Source organism: Phycodurus eques, chromosome 7 (genome assembly GCF_024500275.1).
Source record: "Phycodurus eques isolate BA_2022a chromosome 7, UOR_Pequ_1.1, whole genome shotgun sequence".
Classification (NCBI taxonomy): domain Eukaryota; kingdom Metazoa; phylum Chordata; class Actinopteri; order Syngnathiformes; family Syngnathidae; genus Phycodurus; species Phycodurus eques.
In genome coordinates, this window is record NC_084531.1 from 1967397 (window position 1) to 1986499 (window position 19103).

The 19103-nt window shown below is 46.9% G+C and overlaps 1 protein-coding gene across 4 annotated transcripts in view; it reads left to right on the forward strand.

The window, feature by feature from the left end:
* Positions 1–3644: 3644 nt before the first annotated feature.
* appbp2 (amyloid beta precursor protein (cytoplasmic tail) binding protein 2) overlaps positions 3645–19103 on the forward strand; it is an 86798-nt gene continuing 71339 nt past the window's right edge. For all 4 annotated transcript variants that reach the window (XM_061681809.1, XM_061681810.1, XM_061681811.1 and 1 more), the window contains exons 1-2: positions 3645–3977; positions 10589–10677. In XM_061681809.1, the coding sequence (XP_061537793.1) occupies positions 3840–3977; positions 10589–10677 (227 nt within the window). In that variant the 5' untranslated portion in view covers positions 3645–3839. The remainder of the gene's footprint in view (positions 3978–10588; positions 10678–19103) is intronic.

Sequence of the window (19103 nt, forward strand, 5' to 3'; positions counted from 1 at the left end):
TACAGATGATTGCTTAATTTCTCTCACGAGATGAATGTGTACTGTATCCATAGACTGCCCAGATTGGAGTGTCTTTGAAACTTCAACTGGTAGCCCGGATGAATTTGCAGTCACTCTTACGTCCTGCATCAGCTTCTGTGAAAACGTGTGAACCAACAAAGACATTTTGCACGTTCAATTACAGCAAGCTGTGGCTCACCACCAAACTTAGACAACCTTACCAGGCTAAAGAGGATGCCTATCGGAGTGGGGACAGAGCCCTGTAGAATCGGGTTAGAAACCAGCTGACAAAGTAAATTAACATCGCAAAGAGAAATTATGCAGAAAAGCTGAAGAACCAGTTTAATGCAAATAAGACTGGGGTGGTCTACAATTGCTAACCATCTACAAGCAATCATCCCCCCCAAGCGGAGAAGAATAAAGGACTGGCTGACGACTTGAACACCTACTGTAGATGTGAAAATGACAATTTCACACCCCACATCCACTCAGCCGCACCATGACCACCATCACACCTCTGACTCCCCCTTCTGCATTGTCCAGCCATGAACAGGATGTGAGATGTATCTTTAAACAAGAAAAGATCAACAAAGCGCCGGGCTCAGACCTGCTGTCCCCATCCTACCTCAAAGTCTGCGCAGACCAGCTCGCTCCAGTCTCCACACAGATCTTCAATAGCGCTCTGGAACTGTTTGAAGTACCATCCTGTTTCAAACACTCCACCATCATCCCAGTCCCCAAGAAACCTGCAATCTCGAGTCTGAAAGACTGCAGGCCTATCGCCCTGAGATCTGCGGCCATGCAGTCATTTGAACGCCTTTTGCTGGGCCATCTCAAGAGCGTGACAGGACACCTGCTGGATCCCCAGCCCAAGCTCATCTAAGATGGACTGATGAAAAGTGGAAAAGTGTTCTGTAGTCTGACGAGTCCACATTTCAAATTGTTTTTGGAAATTGTGTACGTCGTGTCCTCTGGGCCAAAGACGAAAAGAACCATCCGGACTGTTATGGATGCAAAGTTCAAAAGCCAGCATCTGTGATGGTTTGGGGCTGTGTTAGTGCCAATGGCATGGGTAACTTACGCATCTGTGAAGGCACCATTAATGCAGAAAGGTAGGTACGGGTTTTGTAGAAACATATGCTGCCATCCAAGCAACGTCTTTTTCATGGTCGCCCCTGCTTATTTCAGCAAGTAATGCCAAACCACATTCTGTACGTGTTACAATAGCGTGGCGTCGCAGTAAAAGAGTACTAGACTGGCCTGCCTGCAGTCCAGACCATTATGAAGTGTAAAATACGACAACGGAGACACCGGACTGTTGAACAGTTGAAGCTGTACATCAGGAAAGAATGGGAAACAACTCCACCTACAACAATTAGTGTCCTCAGTTCCCAAACGTTTACTGAATGTTGTTAAAAGAAAAGGTGACGTAACACAGCGGTAAACATGCTTAAGCTGTCCCAGCTTTTTTGGAACGTGTTGCAGCCACAAAATTCTAAGTTAATGATTATTTGCTAAAAACAATAAAGGTTATCAATTTGAACATCAAATATCTTTGTAGTGTATTCAATGAAATATAGGTTGAACATGATTTGCAAATCATTGTATTCTGTTGTTATTTATGTTGAACACAACATCCCAACTTCATTGGAATTGGGTTTGTTTATACTTGTGTACTGTATACTGAGTACTGTATCCATCCATCCATCCGTCCATTTTCTGTACTGCTTATCCTCACTAGGGTCGCGGGCGTGCTGGAGCCCACCGCAGCTCAAATGATTCTCGAGCTTTTTAGACAAAAGTGAAAACATCAATGACCTCTAGGGAGCATTCAAGGATTGGCCACTGACATAAGTTTAGGTCAAATTAACATTACAACATGACAGAAATAATGGGTGCTAACTTACTGTAATTACTTTATTTTGCAATGAAATTACTTTCATCAATACTGGTAATGACATTCTTACTCTAACTTTCACAATGTCCCGGTTATATGGACGGGTGTTGTGCAAAGTTTGCATTCATTTGGCTTACCACCCCCCACTGCGTCGCTTGAACGCGGCACGTTCCTCCTTGTGTACATTCTTGCGGTGCACGATCACATTTGTTGTGTTGAAGCATTAAGACGACGTTCCCCACGACACATACTGCAAATCACTTCAACAGCAAACAAATTCTCGGTATCCCAGTACCCTCTCTTGAGGACTGGCACGCTGCCAGAACTAAGACATGAGCATGCAAAATCCTCTTGGACCCCCCCCACATCCTGGTCACCACCTCTTCCAGTTCCTTCCCTCGGGTAGGCGCTATTGAACAATGCAAACCAAAACCAGGACACTCCCAACAGTTTCTTCCCGCTTGTCATTAACCTCTTAAACAGTTAACTTACAATTTCATTGTAACATGCTGCCAATTTGGCACATCTTTGTTGGGACACTACTACATTATTCGTGCACTCACTTTGCACATCTGTTGTTGACCAATACTGGCCGCTCAAATGCTTGAGAACTATCTGCACCATTTGCACAATTGTCACTGTTCCACATTATCGCGCTGCTCGTCACTTTAAACTGCTTAAATGTCCTAAAGCCTCTGCACCATTTGCACAATTGTCACTTTGGCAGCTAATAGTCTGCTATTAGTTATTTCAAACTGCTCAAAATCACTTGAGGTCTCTGCATCTTTTGCACAATTGTCATTGTACCAGATTATCACACTATCAGCCATTTCAAACTGCTTTACATTTCTTGGGGACTCCACCATTTGTTCAATTGTCATTGTATCAGCATGACGTTACTGGCAACCCTTCATTGCTAAGTGACTCTCCGTAGTGTGTTTTTATGTCCTAAATTTATGTTTTGTCACGATAGCTGGAAAATGTGAATTTCAGGGTCAGTGTCACCATCATAGAATTCTATAACTGCCTGCAAAATATTAATTGTTCAGGCAATGTTATAGGAACACTTTCACATTCTTGACTACTTTACAAGTGAGCGAGACGTTTACTGTATGAAGGGAATATAGAATACTTTATATTCTAATATGTAATAGAATATAATATAGAGTTTCAGGGTCTAACTAGTTTGGAAGAGGATGTGGATTACAGTATAATCAGAAAAGGGGGTAGGAGTTTTTATTGCAGGAAAACTTTCTGATATATTTCTTGCAATGTACGCCGTTTTAATTGTAGTTTTATTTTTCTTTCTTTGTTTTTCAATGCTTTTCATCATGCAGAGCACATTGAGTTACCTTGAGTGTGAAATGCGCTATATAAATAAATGTACTTTGCTTTGCTGCAAGGTGGGAGCATATGACAATTTTCCGAAGGACTGAAATAAATGCCCCTCAAATATCAAAACACTGTGGGTGGAATTGAGGACCGAGGGGGTAAATTTACATTTTTGTCAACACGTAAAGCTGTTTTCCCAATATATTATAGTGTGTGAAAAGGTGAATGAGAGGCACTAACGTTGTGCACTTTGTAGAAAAGGCGCTTTATGAAGTTCCGTTCATTGATTTGCATGACTTGACTGCGCAGATGTAGCACCTTCAATATGGCGGACGTGGTTACGTATTTCGGCTGCGCGCACACCCACTCGAGGCGGGGTCTATTCATTTTCGATTTCTATGCTTTTACTTTGTTGGGTGGGTGTGAATTGAGGGGAATAGGGGTCGATGAAGCGATACGTGGGAGAAGAAAATCGAAGCCGAAGCCGCAATTTAGCGTGAGGACAATCATTTGTACCGCCCTTCGAAGTAAGCGAAACGGTGGGGCATCTAATGTTCGGAGGTGTCTAAGGGAGGATTGTGACTGGCCTTTTTTGGAGAAGGAAAACAACATGGCCGCGGTGGAGCTCGAGTGGATCCCAGAGTCACTATATAACACCGCGATATCGGTCGTGGTGGACAATTACATTCGCTCAAAGAAGGACATACGGTCGCTCCCGGAAAACATACAGTTCGATGTTTACTACAAGGTAAGAATATCCAGAAATTAATATCCATTAATTGTGTGTGTTTTTTAAAAAATATATATATTTAACTGACGAGTTACGTGAACCGGCTCAATGCACAGTTATGGCTCACCGATTGTTCTCTCGTGAGCGGAGGGATATTCGTCATCTTAACAATTGGATGCTGACCATATGGACGATGACGGCAGTAAACCGTCTCCGAGTGAATCTGTGAATCTCGTCGTTCATCCGGGTCGTTGAATCGCTCGATCGTCCGGTTGCGATCGATTCAAAACCTGAGAATTGAGTGCCGGTGTGAAGAGTCAGTCATTGTTTTTGTTTGGTTGTTCAACGTCAACTTGTTCAATGAGGCTCAATGAGATCAGGAGCAGCTCTCAATATCCTACACCACACGAAAACTACCACCGCCGTTGTACACAATTTGTTTTGATTCATAGCTCGCACAGTGTCAATCGAAAGTGAACATGAACACGAACGATCCTGAGTGAAACGGATACTTTTGGAGACGGCGCTCAAAAAAAGAAAAGCTATATATATCTATTTATATATATATATATATATATCTGTGTGTGTTAGACTTTACACCGATTTTATCGGGCTGATCGGTATCAGCCGATATTTCGCATTCTATGCTGATCGGCTTTAATGTCATAATTCGCCGAGGCTCCGCAAAAGACATTAACTCCGCATCGCCGCGTGCACAGTATATTTGAATCCAAAAGCTAGTTTATTTTTGTAGCCTCGTCGCGTGTCCTTTGACGGAGTACTGTAAATATCTGATGGCCAATGAAGTTATTTATATTAAAAAAAAAACGAAAAAAAAATACCTCGGAGGTGTGGGACAGACAACACGTAAGACTACAAGACACATTTCAGACTACTGCAATAAAATCTTGTATTCCGATACCACCATATCCCGTTTTTTTACGATCAGTGGGCTTTATCTTGTCAACTCATGCGACCGGGTCCACTCGTTACCTGGGCGACGACAACAAGAGTGGATCACGCCGACTGTATTATAAAAACAAAATGGGGGAAAAACGTGTGTTGGTGGTCACTGGTGCTCAGGACAGGAGAGGACGTTCATTTAAGCCTTGCTTGAGGTATGTTGACGTGCTTTGAATACGATACGGCTCACGTGCAGGCAATAAAATGTTACGTAGCCTAGCAAGCTACTGCTAGCACGAACAGTTGGATGTAAAAATGCCGCCGTTCTGTCGAATCATGCTCGAAAACTTCGGTGTGGGTGAAGTAATTTAATTAAAAATAAAGTAATTGAATGACTATAAGTTAGCACCTGTTATTTCTGTCATGTTATGCTGGTTTATACATGAACGCGATCAATTTCAAGTCAGAATGTGTCACGCCGGTGGGAGAGAGAGGGAGGGGGTTGGCCTGGCACGCCCCTACGACTTATCAGTGTACTCCCCCGGCGGGGTGTAGTTTTCCACCACAGTGCGTTTCAGCAGCTTCTGCGTCAGGTTTTGGGAAGCGCTGAGCAGGCGGGAGTTGTAGCAGCGTGTCAAGGTCGTCGACAGGCCCCCCACCATGGCTGCCCTGGGTCGGTCCTCGTTCCACCGGGTCAAGCCATCCAGCAGGTAGACCTGGAAGTGGAGGACGTTGGCCACGGTGCCTGCCAAAGAGAACAGAAGGAGAGTTACGCTTGCTCGCCCGCCAACGACCCCCGCCACAAAACGCTTGCGCTCCTCACCTGGAATGAAGCGGCACTGGTGGAGGTGGAAGCACTCCTCGCGCGCACCTCTCGTCACCTCCCCCACCTTGGTGTCTATGGGGACGCCGGGCGGGTCCTGGATGCAGGCCATGTGCTGGCGCTGCGTGTCCCAGATGTGCCGAGTCCTGGCCTGGTCGAGGAGAGCCATGCCCATCGTATCCTTGGCCTCCCAGAAGTGGTCCAGCACCTCCTGGATGAGCCGCTCCGTCTCCTTGGCCTCTCTCGTGCGGCAACGGAAGTGTCGGACCAGCTCCCTGGCCGAAAGAGTGACCGGTCGGCCGCCGTCCGCGCCCTGCTCGGCCTGCTTGGCCCGTCTCAGCAGGTTCCTGTCCTCGGCGTCCCATTCGAAGATGGCCAGGGACAGCCTGGCCATGAAGGGACCGTAGAGGATGTGGGAGTCTGTGGTCACCCCCCTGGCGAAGCGCCGCATGAGGTGCCACACGTCCAGCCGCACCATCAGATCCTTCCAATCGCCGAACATGGCCGCGACCCAAGGCACGCGGCAAAAGAGAGAACGTTAGAGTGGGCCGCGAAAGAGCCTGCGCGCCGAAGAATCAATTTCACCTACCTTGCCCTTCCCGGTTGCGGAGCAGCAATCGCGGTCCACGTACAGAAGCTGAGGCGAGGCCTGTCCCGACTCCCTGTACCGCCGCATCAGTCCGCTCGCCATGCTCGACAGCCCTTCGCCCTGAGCGACAGTGAGCACGGACATGAGCACCTGCCCGTTGCCCACGTTGGTGACCCAGGCGGCGGTTCCGGCGGCCGCCCCCGCAAGCTTCTTGGCCATCTGTAAGCACAAAGGCACGGGGTGAGTGTCAGCAGCGGGCGGTGTGGCGTGGCGGCAATGGAAACGATACGCACCCTCGGACGACTACGTACCTTCTTGGTGGAGTCCATCTTCAGCACGCTACCGAAGACCGACGTGATGCGGGCCTTGTTCTCAGGAAGGTGTGGAATCACCGCCCTCACGAAGGCAGCCAGAAACCAGACCTAGCTGCTCCAACGAGCGGTCCTTCAGCATGTGCACCACCTTCAAGTCGCAGGCCAACCGAGCGGGAAGCAAAGTGATGCGGCGATGTGCGAGGCTGAACCGACGACCACCGCTCGCTCGGTTCCTTTCTTACTTGTACGTGAGGACGGCCGGGAACTTCTGATGTTGGTACATGCTCATCTGCTGGATGATGGCTTCTTCCCAGGCCGAGTACTTCCGGCGCCAGCCGTTCTTGGAGGTCCAGCACCCGCCGCACGGTCTGGTACAGCCCGCCTCCGGTCAGCCGGTGCCGGCAGTGGGGGCAGGCCAGCTTCAACCCCCACATCTTGTACGGCGCCCAGAGGAAGAAGCAGTGGTGGAAGAAGGCCTAGGAGGAGGTGGGGGGCTGGGTGTAATAAAGTGGCGTTTTGGGGTGTCCCACCATAGCTGGAACTCCGACGTCAGGACCATTTTCCCACGGGAGCCTTTGACGTAGAGCGCTTTGGCCAACCATTCGTGCTCGGTCTCCGGCAAAGTTTGGCGCCAACCTTTCGGCAGCACCTGCGACAGACGGACGATGACGACCCTCTGGTAATAAGTGCCTGCCCGCGTTGCAATGCCTACCTTTGTGTCGGGGGTCGACTCTCTGACAGCTGTCTGCCCTCTGGCAAGTGCGCGTCCGGCAGACACTGTCGAGTCGAGACATCGCTGTCAGTCTAATTTCATTCTCACTCAGACTACGCAGTAGAGACATTCAAATTCACTCACGCTGAGACTCGACTTCTGCGGCGGCTTCCGTTAGCTGCTGGTCAGACTGCTCACCCTCTCCTGTAAAGAAACGCCTGTAAGTGTCAACAATCATTTTTAATAATGATGATGGTCTCTATGATGACCACGTTTACCTGCGTTGTACTTGGCCTGTCTGTCTCGGCCCAGGATGTACTGTTGGAAGGAGGGCAACCGCGAGCCCTGGAACACCTTGGTCTTCCTCATCCATGCCACGTATCTAGGATAGGATAATTTCATTTAAGCTAACCTCGCTCATTTTGGTTAAGGCATTTTTCACAGGCAATAAGACAACTTACGATCGATGCTCCTTGCCGGGGGAGTCGTACAGGAAGCGATAGGTCTCATGGCAGTACTCCCCGAAATCCAGCAGCTTGTCATCCATCTCCCTGACCACCGGCGCACCCATGAGCATCATGCGGTTGCGGACGGCCAGGGAGATGTCCGGGAACAGCTGTGCGTAGGATGCCAGGGCGTCTTTGTTCCGAGCCAGGGGCGACTGTGACGTGTCTCCGCCGTCCCACTCCTTCTGGTAAGAGGCCAGGATGCAGCAGGCGTAGCCCATGTCATTGATTAGCAGCCACTTGAAGGTCTGGCCCCGGTACTGACCAAACTGGAGCTCACACTCGCTGAGCACCAGCTGCCAGCACCCGGGGTCTCCTCCACCCTGGACCACACGAGCCTTGGCGTCCGCCGTCACCTGATCCGCCATTTTGCATGTCGTGACCGTAGCTTCAGACCTACGACCATGACCAATTTGTCATTATAATCAAATAATGTCACACGTGATAGCAATGTAAATTTATTGGGGGGGTGCCATCGTCATCGTCATCACGCTCATCCTACAGTGTACCGAGAGGCTCGGGCTATCTTGGAGGCTTCCTTGGAAGACTCCAGAGTAAGCTGTTTCAAGAAAGCCAGGTAGCGGAATTGAGGATGGAAATCCATCGTGCTGAAAATAAAATCATATTGTAATTTCTATCTACCATTAACAACTTTCTGACTGACTGGAAAGCCACGTGTGTCAACACAAACAATTAATGTGACCCAATAACAACGACATAATAGGCTGAATACTATTATATCATCATTCAGTTAGAATTTTCACAGACAACTGTTGCACTAATGACTCGGAAGCAACGTGTGTGGACACAAACAAATTCATTCGACGACGCAAATAAGTCATTAGACGGACCCTATAAAAACGATGTAAAGTGAAGAACGGCAATGGCGTCTGTATTCCGAACGGAGGCGCAGGGTGGGAGGCACCCTCACTGAAGACAGCCAATCGTGAGTGTAGAGAGTTTATGGTGTACGCTGATTGGCCATCCTAATAAGTTAAGTGGACCCATCAGTGAACCCAGAGTATGGCTTCCCACGGATGCGTTCTACTGGGATACAGCAGCCATTCACAGTGGAGCGGCCCGTGTCCTGGAACCAGTAATATTGGAGCAGGGCGTGTTCTGCCAGGAACGCACGTGGGATTCCTAATAACAACTCCGTTCCCACGGGGAGGCTAACCTAAAGGAGGTCAAAGTCGGCAGCGCATTCGTTGTGTGTGGATGGCAAGAAAATCAAAAGATCAAAGATGCCAGGATACGGTTGCGTAAAACACAGTACAATTACGCAAGGCAATTGGGAGTCCCTTTCCCATGAAAAATACTTTATTGTGCTTTTTTTCAAATGTTGTGCATTGATGGCATACACTGGCGTTGAAAAAAAAAACAGTAACGTGAGCGTTTTTAGACTCAGTGATATTTTTCGTGAGCTGGACTCAAAGATCTAAAATGTTTTCTCCACGCACAAAAGGCCATTCCCCTCAAGTATTGTTCACAAATCTGTCTAAATCTGTGTTAGTGAGCATTTCTCCTTTGTCGAGATAATCCATCACACCTCATAGGTGTGGCATATCAAGATGCTGATTAGACAGCATGATTATTGCACAGGTGTGCCTTAGGCTGGCCACAATAAAAGGCCACTATGGAATGTGCAGTTTTGCTTTATTGTGGGGGTCTGGGGGGGAGGTCAGAAAACCAGTCAGTATCTGGTGTGACCACCATTTGCCTCACACAGTGCAACACATCTCCTTCGCATAGAGTTGATCAGGTTGTTGGTTGTGACCTGTGGAATGTTGGTCCACTCCTCTTCAATGGCTGGATAGATTCTTGCAACATGGGGCCGTGCATTATCATGCTGCAACATGAGGTGAAGGTCGTGGATGAATGGCACAACAATGGGCCTCAGGATCTCGTCACGGTATCTCTGTGCATTCAAAATGCCATCAATAAAATGCACCTGTGTTCGTTGCCCATAACATACGCCACGCCCTGGCTCTTCGAGATAAGTTCTTCTTTTGATCCGTTGTCGTTATGCATTGTCAAAAGTGTTTTGTAGTTTGTGTCATTCCTTCCACTTTTGCCCTCACTCACACTCTTGTCCTACAGACTTTTATAATTTACATAGTCAATCCCACCACACTTCAGTTATACAGCCGGGTTTACGACCCTTGTCCTGCATGCTTTTTCTCCTGTCCTTGTCCTGTTCTATCTTGTCCGGTCCTTCCCTCACAGGGTGTAGCACGACAGCCCCATATAACACTCATATCTGTTTCATTGTTGTAGATATGTAATGATTTACTTTTCTCATCCTGTTTACATTCAGTGTTTTGTCTTCGTTTCTCTCTCCCCTCTAGAAACTTTGTTCTGTTCGCCTGATCGACTCAGATTCTCAATAAACATCAATTACAATACTAAAAATCCAGAGCAGCAGCTTAAAAACTCCACCGTGACACAGTAAAACTGTTCCTGCATAAAAGGGAGACAGATCCTCCATTCTGTTTGACCTAAGAGCCGAACAGGACAAAAAAAAAGAGAGTTGCTCGTGACAGACCGAACAGGACACATGCGGACTGAACAGAAATAGTCGAACAGAACCATTTCGCTGGTTTTCAAAAACCGTTCCACCTCCAATGCCGACTGTGACTATTTAAGAAAATCAGAGAAAAATATCACTTGCATAATAATTTGGAATGCACTGTGGCTACTAAAAATATTCAAATTGCTAAATGAGCAGATAGCCTTTTCACATTTTGTGTTCAAAACAGAATTCTCTTTTTATGTGTCTCAGCTTTACCAGCAGGGCAGGCTCTGCCAACTGGGAGGGGAGTTTTGTGACCTGGAGGTGTTTGCTAAAGTTCTTCGGGCTTCAGACAAAAGGTAAGACTATGACAAAACACATCAAAACAGAAAACAACAAACATAAAAGTGACAATTCATCCATCCATCCATCCATTCTCTACCGCTTATCCGGGTCGGGTCGCGGGGGCAGTAGCTTTAGCAGGGACGCCCAGACTTCCCTCTCCCCAGCCACTTCATCCAGCTCTTCAGGAGGGATCCCGAGGCATTCCCAGGCCAGCCGAAGGACGTAGTCTCTCCAGCGTGTCCTGGGTCGTCCCCGGGGTCTCCTCCCGGTGGGACGTGCCCGGAACACCTCACCAGGGAGGCGTCCGGGAGGCATCCGAATCAGATGCCCCAGCCACCTCATCTGGCTCCTCTCAATGCGGAGGAGCAGCGGCTCTACTCTGAGATCCTCCCGGATGACCGAGCTTCTCACCCTATCTCTAAGGGAGAGCCCGGACACCCTGCGGAGGAAACTCATTTCGGCCGCTTGTATCCGGGATCTCGTTCTTTCGGTCACGACCCGCAGCTCATGACCATAGGTGAGGGTAGGAACGAAGATCGACCGGTAAATTGAGAGCTTCGCCTTTCGGCTTAGCTCCTTCTTTACCGTTCTTTCGGTCACGACCCACAGCTCATGACCATAGGTGAGGGTAGGAACGAAGATCGACCGGTAAATTGAGAGCTTCGCCTTTCGGCTTAGCTCCTTCTTTACCACAACAGACCGATACAAAGTCCGCATCACTGCAGACGCTGCACCGATCCGTCTGTCGATCTCCCGTTCCATTCTTCCCTCACTCGTGAACAAGACCCCAAGATACTTGAACTCCTCCACTTGGGGCAGGATCTCATCCCCGACCCGGAAGAGGGCATGCCACCCTTTTCCGACTGAGGACCATGGTCTCAGATTTGGAGGTGCTGATTCTCAGAAAATTGACAATTTGAAAGGGAAATAAAAAATGGTAGACTTACTGTTGGGTTTAGTGTATGGCTCCAAGAGACTTATTTGTAGGTCTTGGGCTGCTACTTATGCCTCCCAATTTTGGGAGACCGAGGTGAAACGTTCAGGTGGGGCTGCTTTGTTGTAAATTTGTAGGGGACACACCATTGTTTAGAAATGACACAATAAACGTAAAAAAAAAAAAAATTCATCAGGCTTGATGTGAATGCAAAGTTTCATGATATTTAGACCCTCAAAAAAAATAGGTCAGAATAGAACATTTTATTAAAAATGGCGGACTTTCTGTTGGGTTTAGGGTACAACTCCAAGGAGACATTTTTGTAGGTCTTGGGCTTCTACATATTCCACCCAATTCTGATAGACTTAGGTGAAACATACAGTTCGTAATTGTAATAATAATAAGAATAATTTCTAGTCGACAGTGAGGCGACTAGAAATTAGTCGACTCACTGTGTATAATATTGAATGGACGACTAAATACTTTTTCACTGAAGTCTGGTCAAAGTCTGTATGTCTAATTTGTTCAGAAACCATTGCGGTTTTAGAGGAATATAACATCAGCTGTCACTTTTCTACCAAGCATGCTGATTATGCTAACAGCAGTGATTTCCAACCTTTATGGAGCCAAGGCACATATTTTACAATTGAAAAATCTTATGGCACACCAACAAATAAAAATGTCACAAAAAGTGGATACGTTAATGACTGTATGTACTTCCTGCCATCTAATAGAATAGCATTTATTTGCTTTCTGTCTGTCACTATGCCTCACTAGCATAAATAGATGAACAGATACATTTCTTGTGAAGAATTTGTTTTTTGAGCAATTACAGAAAATGTTATAATTTCCCACAAAGAGCGCTCACAGCACACTAATGTGCCCCGGCACACTGGTTGAGAATCACTGGCTAACAGCAGTCAACGCAGGAACTGATCGCTACGGCTCAGTGGTTAAAATCAAGCTTTCAGGATCAGCAAAACACCTTTATCTGACAAACTGCCATCCAGGATTCAGTCACCAAGGCTAGTTTTTTGCTGGCATTCAAACTAGCAAAGACCAGCAAGCCTCTTTCCCAAGGAGAGTTTCTGAAACAATGCATGGTAGAGACGGCAAGTATCTTGTGTCCTGAGCGCAAGAACAAATTTGAAATCACCTTATCACCCAGGACAGTGACTCGCCGTGTTCCATCCATCCATTGTCTTCTGCTTATCCGAGGTCGGGTCGCGGGGGCTTCCTTCTCCTCAGCCACTTCCTCCAGCTCTTCCGAGGGGATCCCGAGACGTTCCCAGGCAGGCCGAGAAACTTAGTCTCTCCAGCGTGTCCTGAGGCGTCCCCGGGGTCTCCACCCGGTGGGACGTGCCTAAACGGATGCCCGAGCCACCTCATCTGGCTCCTATCAATGCGGAGGAGCAGCGGCAGTACTCTGAGCCCCTCCCGGATGACTGGCCTTCTCTCTCTCTAAGGGGGAGCCCGGACACCCTGCGGAGGAAACTCATTTCAGCCGCTTGTATCCGGGATCTTGTTCTTTCGGTCACGACCCACAGCTCATGACCATAGGTGCGGGTAGGAACGTAGATTGACCGGTAAATAGAGAACTTCGCCTTTCGGTTTAGCTCCTTCTTCACCACAACGGACCGATACAAAGTACGCATCACTGCAGACGCTGCACCGATCCGCCTGTCAATCTCTCGTTCCATTCTTCCCTCACTCGTGAACAAGACCCCCAGATATTTGAACTCCTCCTCCTCTCATCCCCGACCTGGAGAGGGCACTCCACCCTTTTCCGACTGAGAACCATGGTCTCAGATTTAGAGGTGCTGATTCTCATCCCACCCGCTTCACACTCTGCTGCGAACCGCTCCAGTGAGAGTTGGAGATCACGGCTTGATGAAGCACATCATGAAGCACAGAACCACATCATCTGCAAAAAGCAAAGATGCAATACTGAGGCCACCAAACCGGACCCGCTCTATGCCTCGGCTGCGCCTAGAAATTCTGCCCATAAAAGTTCTGAACAGAATCGGTGACAAAGGGCAGCCTTCGCCGGAAACGAGTCCGACTTTCTGCTGGATATGCGGACCAAGCTCTGACTCCGGTCGTACAGGGACCGAACAGCCCGTATCAAGGCTGTGCAGTCTAAACAGCTTTGAAGTTCTATCTTTGCTTCATTGGTCCACTTTTTCACTGTAGGCTTCACGCATTTAAGTTCTTGCCTGTATGTTGGTTTTAAGTGAATTAAGCAGTGATCAGACGAGCCCAGGGCTGCACGGGGTATGGCACGGTATGTGTTATTTAGCGTAGTATAGCAGTGGTCTAAAATGTTATTTTCCCTGGTAGGATAGTCAACGTGCTGCTTGTATTTAGGGAGTTCGTGGTTGAGTTTAGCTTTGTTAAAGTCCCCGAGAATAATGAGGGGTGAGTCCGGGTGGTTTTTTTTCAATTTCATGTACTTGTTCATTGAGCATTAGCAGTGCGTGGCGTTCGTGTTAGCTTGAGGCAGAATGTAGACACCGGCGAGAATGATTGATGTTAACTCACAAGGTGAGCAGAATGCCTTACAGTTAAAAAACAGCGACTCTAAATGCGGGCTCCAGTGTGTGCTGAGCTCCGTGACATCCGTACACCATTTTCCGTTGATGTAGAAGCATATCCCGCCGCCTTTTGTTTTCCTCAATGATTCCATGTCGCCCGGTGAAGCTGGAAGCCAGGAAGCATGACGGCGCCATCGGGTATCAGCCTCACAATGCCAAGTCTCCGTAAAGCACATGGCAGTGGAACGTCCGAAGTCTTTACTGGTCTTTATCAGAAGATGAAGCTCGTCCATTTTGTTGGGTAGGCAGCGTAGATTCGCGAGGTGGATCGACAGAAACCCCAATCGGTGTCCTCTCTTGTGGAGCCTCACTTGGATGCCGGCACGCTTCCCTCTGTGGTGCCGCCTCCGTCTCAATTCCCCAAAGACCGCGGTCGCTGCTCCGATGAGTAACTCAGGGGAAAAAACTGAGCGGATTTGCGAAAGTTGGTGAAAGAAAGTCCGGAGTAGCCTCCTTGATGTTTAGCAAGTCTCCCCTTGTTTAAGTGAATCGTGTAATGTCTCCAAAGACAAACGAAAAACACAAAAACAATACTAAAGAGCACGTAACCGAGGCATCCACAAATATAACCCTTAAATATAACTATTTAAAATTAAAGGAAACTTAAAATGCTGTTTTTAAATGCTGATTTTATTTATGAATGAATATAATAAATATGAAAAATATAAATATAAAAAAAAAATATTCAGTGCATAATGGCTTAATCGTAAAATGGCTTAATCGATTAAAGTGGGTAAAACTCAAAACATTTGGGGAAGAATAATAATTTTAAAAAAAATTAAGAATTTTTAGGGCTTGATGTCATGGCCTAAAATTCATATCATGGTATGAGTTGAATCCTTTCACGTAATGGTTTATACAATGATATAAACCTGTGTAAAATGTTACAATGGTGGTATTTTTTAATGGATTATATGGTCCTTTAGCAAAGATAAATTGGTGTAACCATTCATTATATCGATATATACATTTATATTCGACCCAACTGGATTGATCTCTGCATTTCAATCATAAATATGTTGATTTAAATTGTTTGAAAAATTAATCAATCGATGAGTATCGATATGAAATGATGCATGCCAACCTTTATATGCAAGCGTGTTGATTTATTTATTTTTTTAGCAATTTTAATGATATAGACACATACTACTTACTCTTAAGTTTTCCTCTCCGTGACATTGCAGGGGATCATGGGCGTATCAAACAGTGGAGTTTTTTTTCTGCCGCTACTACAGAGCTTGCCAGTCTCAGGAGCAGACCACATCTTCCATGATCCCCTGCGCACTCATGGGAGATGCAGATGCGCGGTGTATTCTAGGGGCACCGCAGAGCGCAAAACAAACGCGAATGTCCTGCGAAGCTTTAATCAACTTTTGGTTTGCAGGAATCAAAAACAATCGAGGAGGAAACATGACGGGCATTCAAAAAGCTGTTTGCTGACCGCAGTTGTCTACAAGTCAGGGAATACAAGTATCAGAATCAGAATTCTCTTTTATTTGCCAAGTAAGTCAAAACCACACAAGGAATTTGTTTCCGGTAGTTGGAACCGCTTTAGGTATGACAATAGACAGCCGTTTTGATTTTTTTAAATTAATACTTTAAAGACACTATGGAGAGTCACTTAGCCTCTAGCAATTTGATGGCAATAGGGAAGTCTGCTGGTTTTAGTTTGCATTGATCGGTACCACATATGTGAGGGAAGGAGCTGGAAGAGGTGGTGACCAAGATGTGGAGGTTCAAGAGGATTTTGCATGCTCTTGTCTTAGTCTTGGCAGCGTGCAAGTCCACAGGCGTGGGTAGGGGGGTACCGTCGATTTTTCTGGCAGTCCTGATTGTCCGTTGCAGTCGGACTTTGTCTGTTTTTGTGGCAGCACCAAACCAGACTGTGATGGATGAACACAGGACTGATTCAATGACTGCTGTGTAGAACTGTCTCACCAGCTCCTGTGGCAGGCCATCCTTCCTCAGAAGCCTCAGGAAGTACATCCTCTGCTGTGCCTTTTTGTGGATGGATTTGATGTTGGTCTCCCACTTCAAGTCCTGAGAGACTCATTCCTAGGAACTTGAAGCTCTTGTTGGTTGACACGGGGTAGTTGGACAGCCTCAGGGGAAGCTGTGGTGAAGGACGTTTCCTGAAGTCCACGATCATCCCTACAGTCTTGAGTGTGTTCAGCTTCAGGTTCTGTCAGCCGCACCACAGCTCCAGCCAGTCCACTCAGACGCAGACTCGTCACTGTCTTTGTTAAGGCCGACGACTGTGGTGTCGTCTGCAAGCTTCAGGAGTTTGACAGTCGTGTACATTGAGGTGCATTCCGCTTAGAGAGAGAAGAGCAGCAGAGAGAGGACGCCCCAGTCCAGATTGTGCGTGTGAATGAGGTGGTGTCCCAAAGCCTCACCTGCTGTGTCCTGCCTGTCAGGAAGCTGTAAATCCATTGGCAGATAGCAGGCAAGACGCTAAGCTGGGAGGGGAGTTTGGGTTTGATTATGGTGTTGAACGTAGAGCTGAACTCCACAAACAGGAACCTCTCATAGGTCCCCGCGCCGTCGAGGTGTTGTAGGATGAAGTGCACTCCCATGTTGACTGCTTCATTCACAGATGTCAGGGGGACAGGCCTGTTGTCATTCAGACCTGAGATTTCAGGTTTCTTGGGGACTGGGATGATGGTGGTGCGTTTGAAACAGGATGGTACTTCACACAGTTCCAGAGAGCTATTGAAGATCTGTGTGAAGACTTGAGAGAGATGGTCCGCGCAGACTTTAAGGTAGGAAGTTGACACAAGGTCTGGACCCGGCGCTTTGTTGCTCTTTTGTAGTTTGAACATGCGTCTCACATCCTGTTCATGAATGGTCAATGCAGAAGACAGAGGTATGATGGTGGTCGGTGGTAAGGCTGGGTTGGTGTGGGATATGAAAGTGTCCTTTTCAAATCTGCAGGAGAAGGTGTTGAAGTTGTCAGCAAGTCCTCTTTTGTTCTCCGCCTGGGGGGGATGGTCGCTTGTAGTTGGTTAGCGATTTTAATCTTCACCAGACTGACTTAGAGTCGTTGGCAGTAAACCTTTTCCAGCTTTTCTGCATAATTTCTTTTGTCAGCTGATTTTTACCGCGATTGTACAGGACTCTGTCCCCACTTCGATAGCCGTCCTCCTTAGTCTGGTGAACTTGCTTAAGCTTGGCAGTGAACTGCGGCTTTTTGTTATTGAACATGTGAGATGTCTTTGTTGGTACACATTTAGCGGCTGAAATAAGTATTTAACACGTCACCATTTTTCTCATTAAATATATTTTCAAAGGTGCTATTGACATGAAAATTTCACCAGATGTTGGGAACAACCCAAGTAATCCATTCATACAAAGAAAGTAGGACGAATACGATCAGAAATTAAGTTGTGTAAGTTAATGATGGGAAATGACACAGGGAAGAAGGATTGAACATGCCAACTGGTATTTATTTAATACTTTGTACAAAAGCCTTTGTTTGCAATGACCGCTTCAAGATGCCTCCTGTATGGAGAAACTAGTCCCATGCATTGCTCTGGTGTGATTTTGGCCCATTCGTCCACACAAGCAGTCTTCAAATCTTGAAGGTTCCGTGGGCTTCTTTTATGGACCTTGGGTTTCAGTGGTTTCCATAGCTTTTCAATTGGATTCAAGTCAGGTGATTGGCTGGGCCATTCTAGCAGCTTAATTTTTGTTCTTTGAAAACCAATTGATAGTTTCCTTGACAGTCTGTTTTGGAACAATATCTTGCTGAAAGGTCGACCCTCGTTTCATTTTCATCGTCCTCGTAGATGGCAGCAGATTTTTTTCAAGAATGTCTTGGTACATTTGCCCATTCGTGCTTCCTTCAATAATGTGAAGCCCACCAATACCGTTTGATGAAAAGCAGCCCCACACCATCATGTTCCCACCCCCCGAACTTCACTGTTGGTATGGTGTTTTTAGGGTGATGTGCAGTGGCATTTCTCCTCCAAACGTGGTGTGCATTATGGCATCCGAAGAGTTAAATTTTGCTCTTATCAGACCAGACTATATTCTCCCAGTATTTAACTGGCTTGTCCAAATGTTGTTCAGCAAACTTTAAATGAGCTTTGACGTGCTTTCTTTTTTTCAGCAATGGGGTCTTGCATGGTGAGTGTGCATACAGGCCATGGAAACGGAGTACATTACTCACTTTTCCTTGTGACAACAGTACCTGTAAATTCCAGGTCTTTTTGAAGCTCTCCACAGGTGCACTGACAAAGGGCTGGATTGCTGTTTGATTATTGATAGATTTTAGGTTTTGTCTTGGCTTTCCATGCCTTTTTGCACCTCCCCGTCCTCCTGTGTTCAATACTTTGTCATTTCACACGTTTACACATAACTTTATTTCTGAGCTTATTTGTTCTACTTTCTTTGTATGTATTGTAACGGACACGCCATTAAAAGATGACACCCGGCACCTCAGTCTCGGGCTACTGCCGCTCTCCCCGCCGAGGTGGACGACCACGGAGTGGCGAGATTCAACTTCACGTACAGATGCCAAGTGAATTACAAGCCAGGAGCATCAAAGTGAGACACATATATTTGGTTTTGCACGCCGACGCTAAGTGAATTACCAGCACCAGGAGCATCAAAGCTGAGACAAAAGACATCTGTTTTTGCACCAGAATGCTAAATTAATGAACTTCCACCACCAGCCGGCCTGGAGAGTCTCACCAACAAAGAAGTCTCCTTCCTGCTGTGTACCGCGCCACTTGCCACTGGACAAGGGACGGGGCACTAGCGACATCTAGAGCTGCCGGGGAGCCATTGCAAATGCAGGTTCACTAACCACAGTCTTCACTGGACTTGACTGGGATCTAATATTTTAAGAACTTTACATGAACGCCACGAGTGACTGTATTTCTGCAAACTTGAATGTCTGATATTAAAT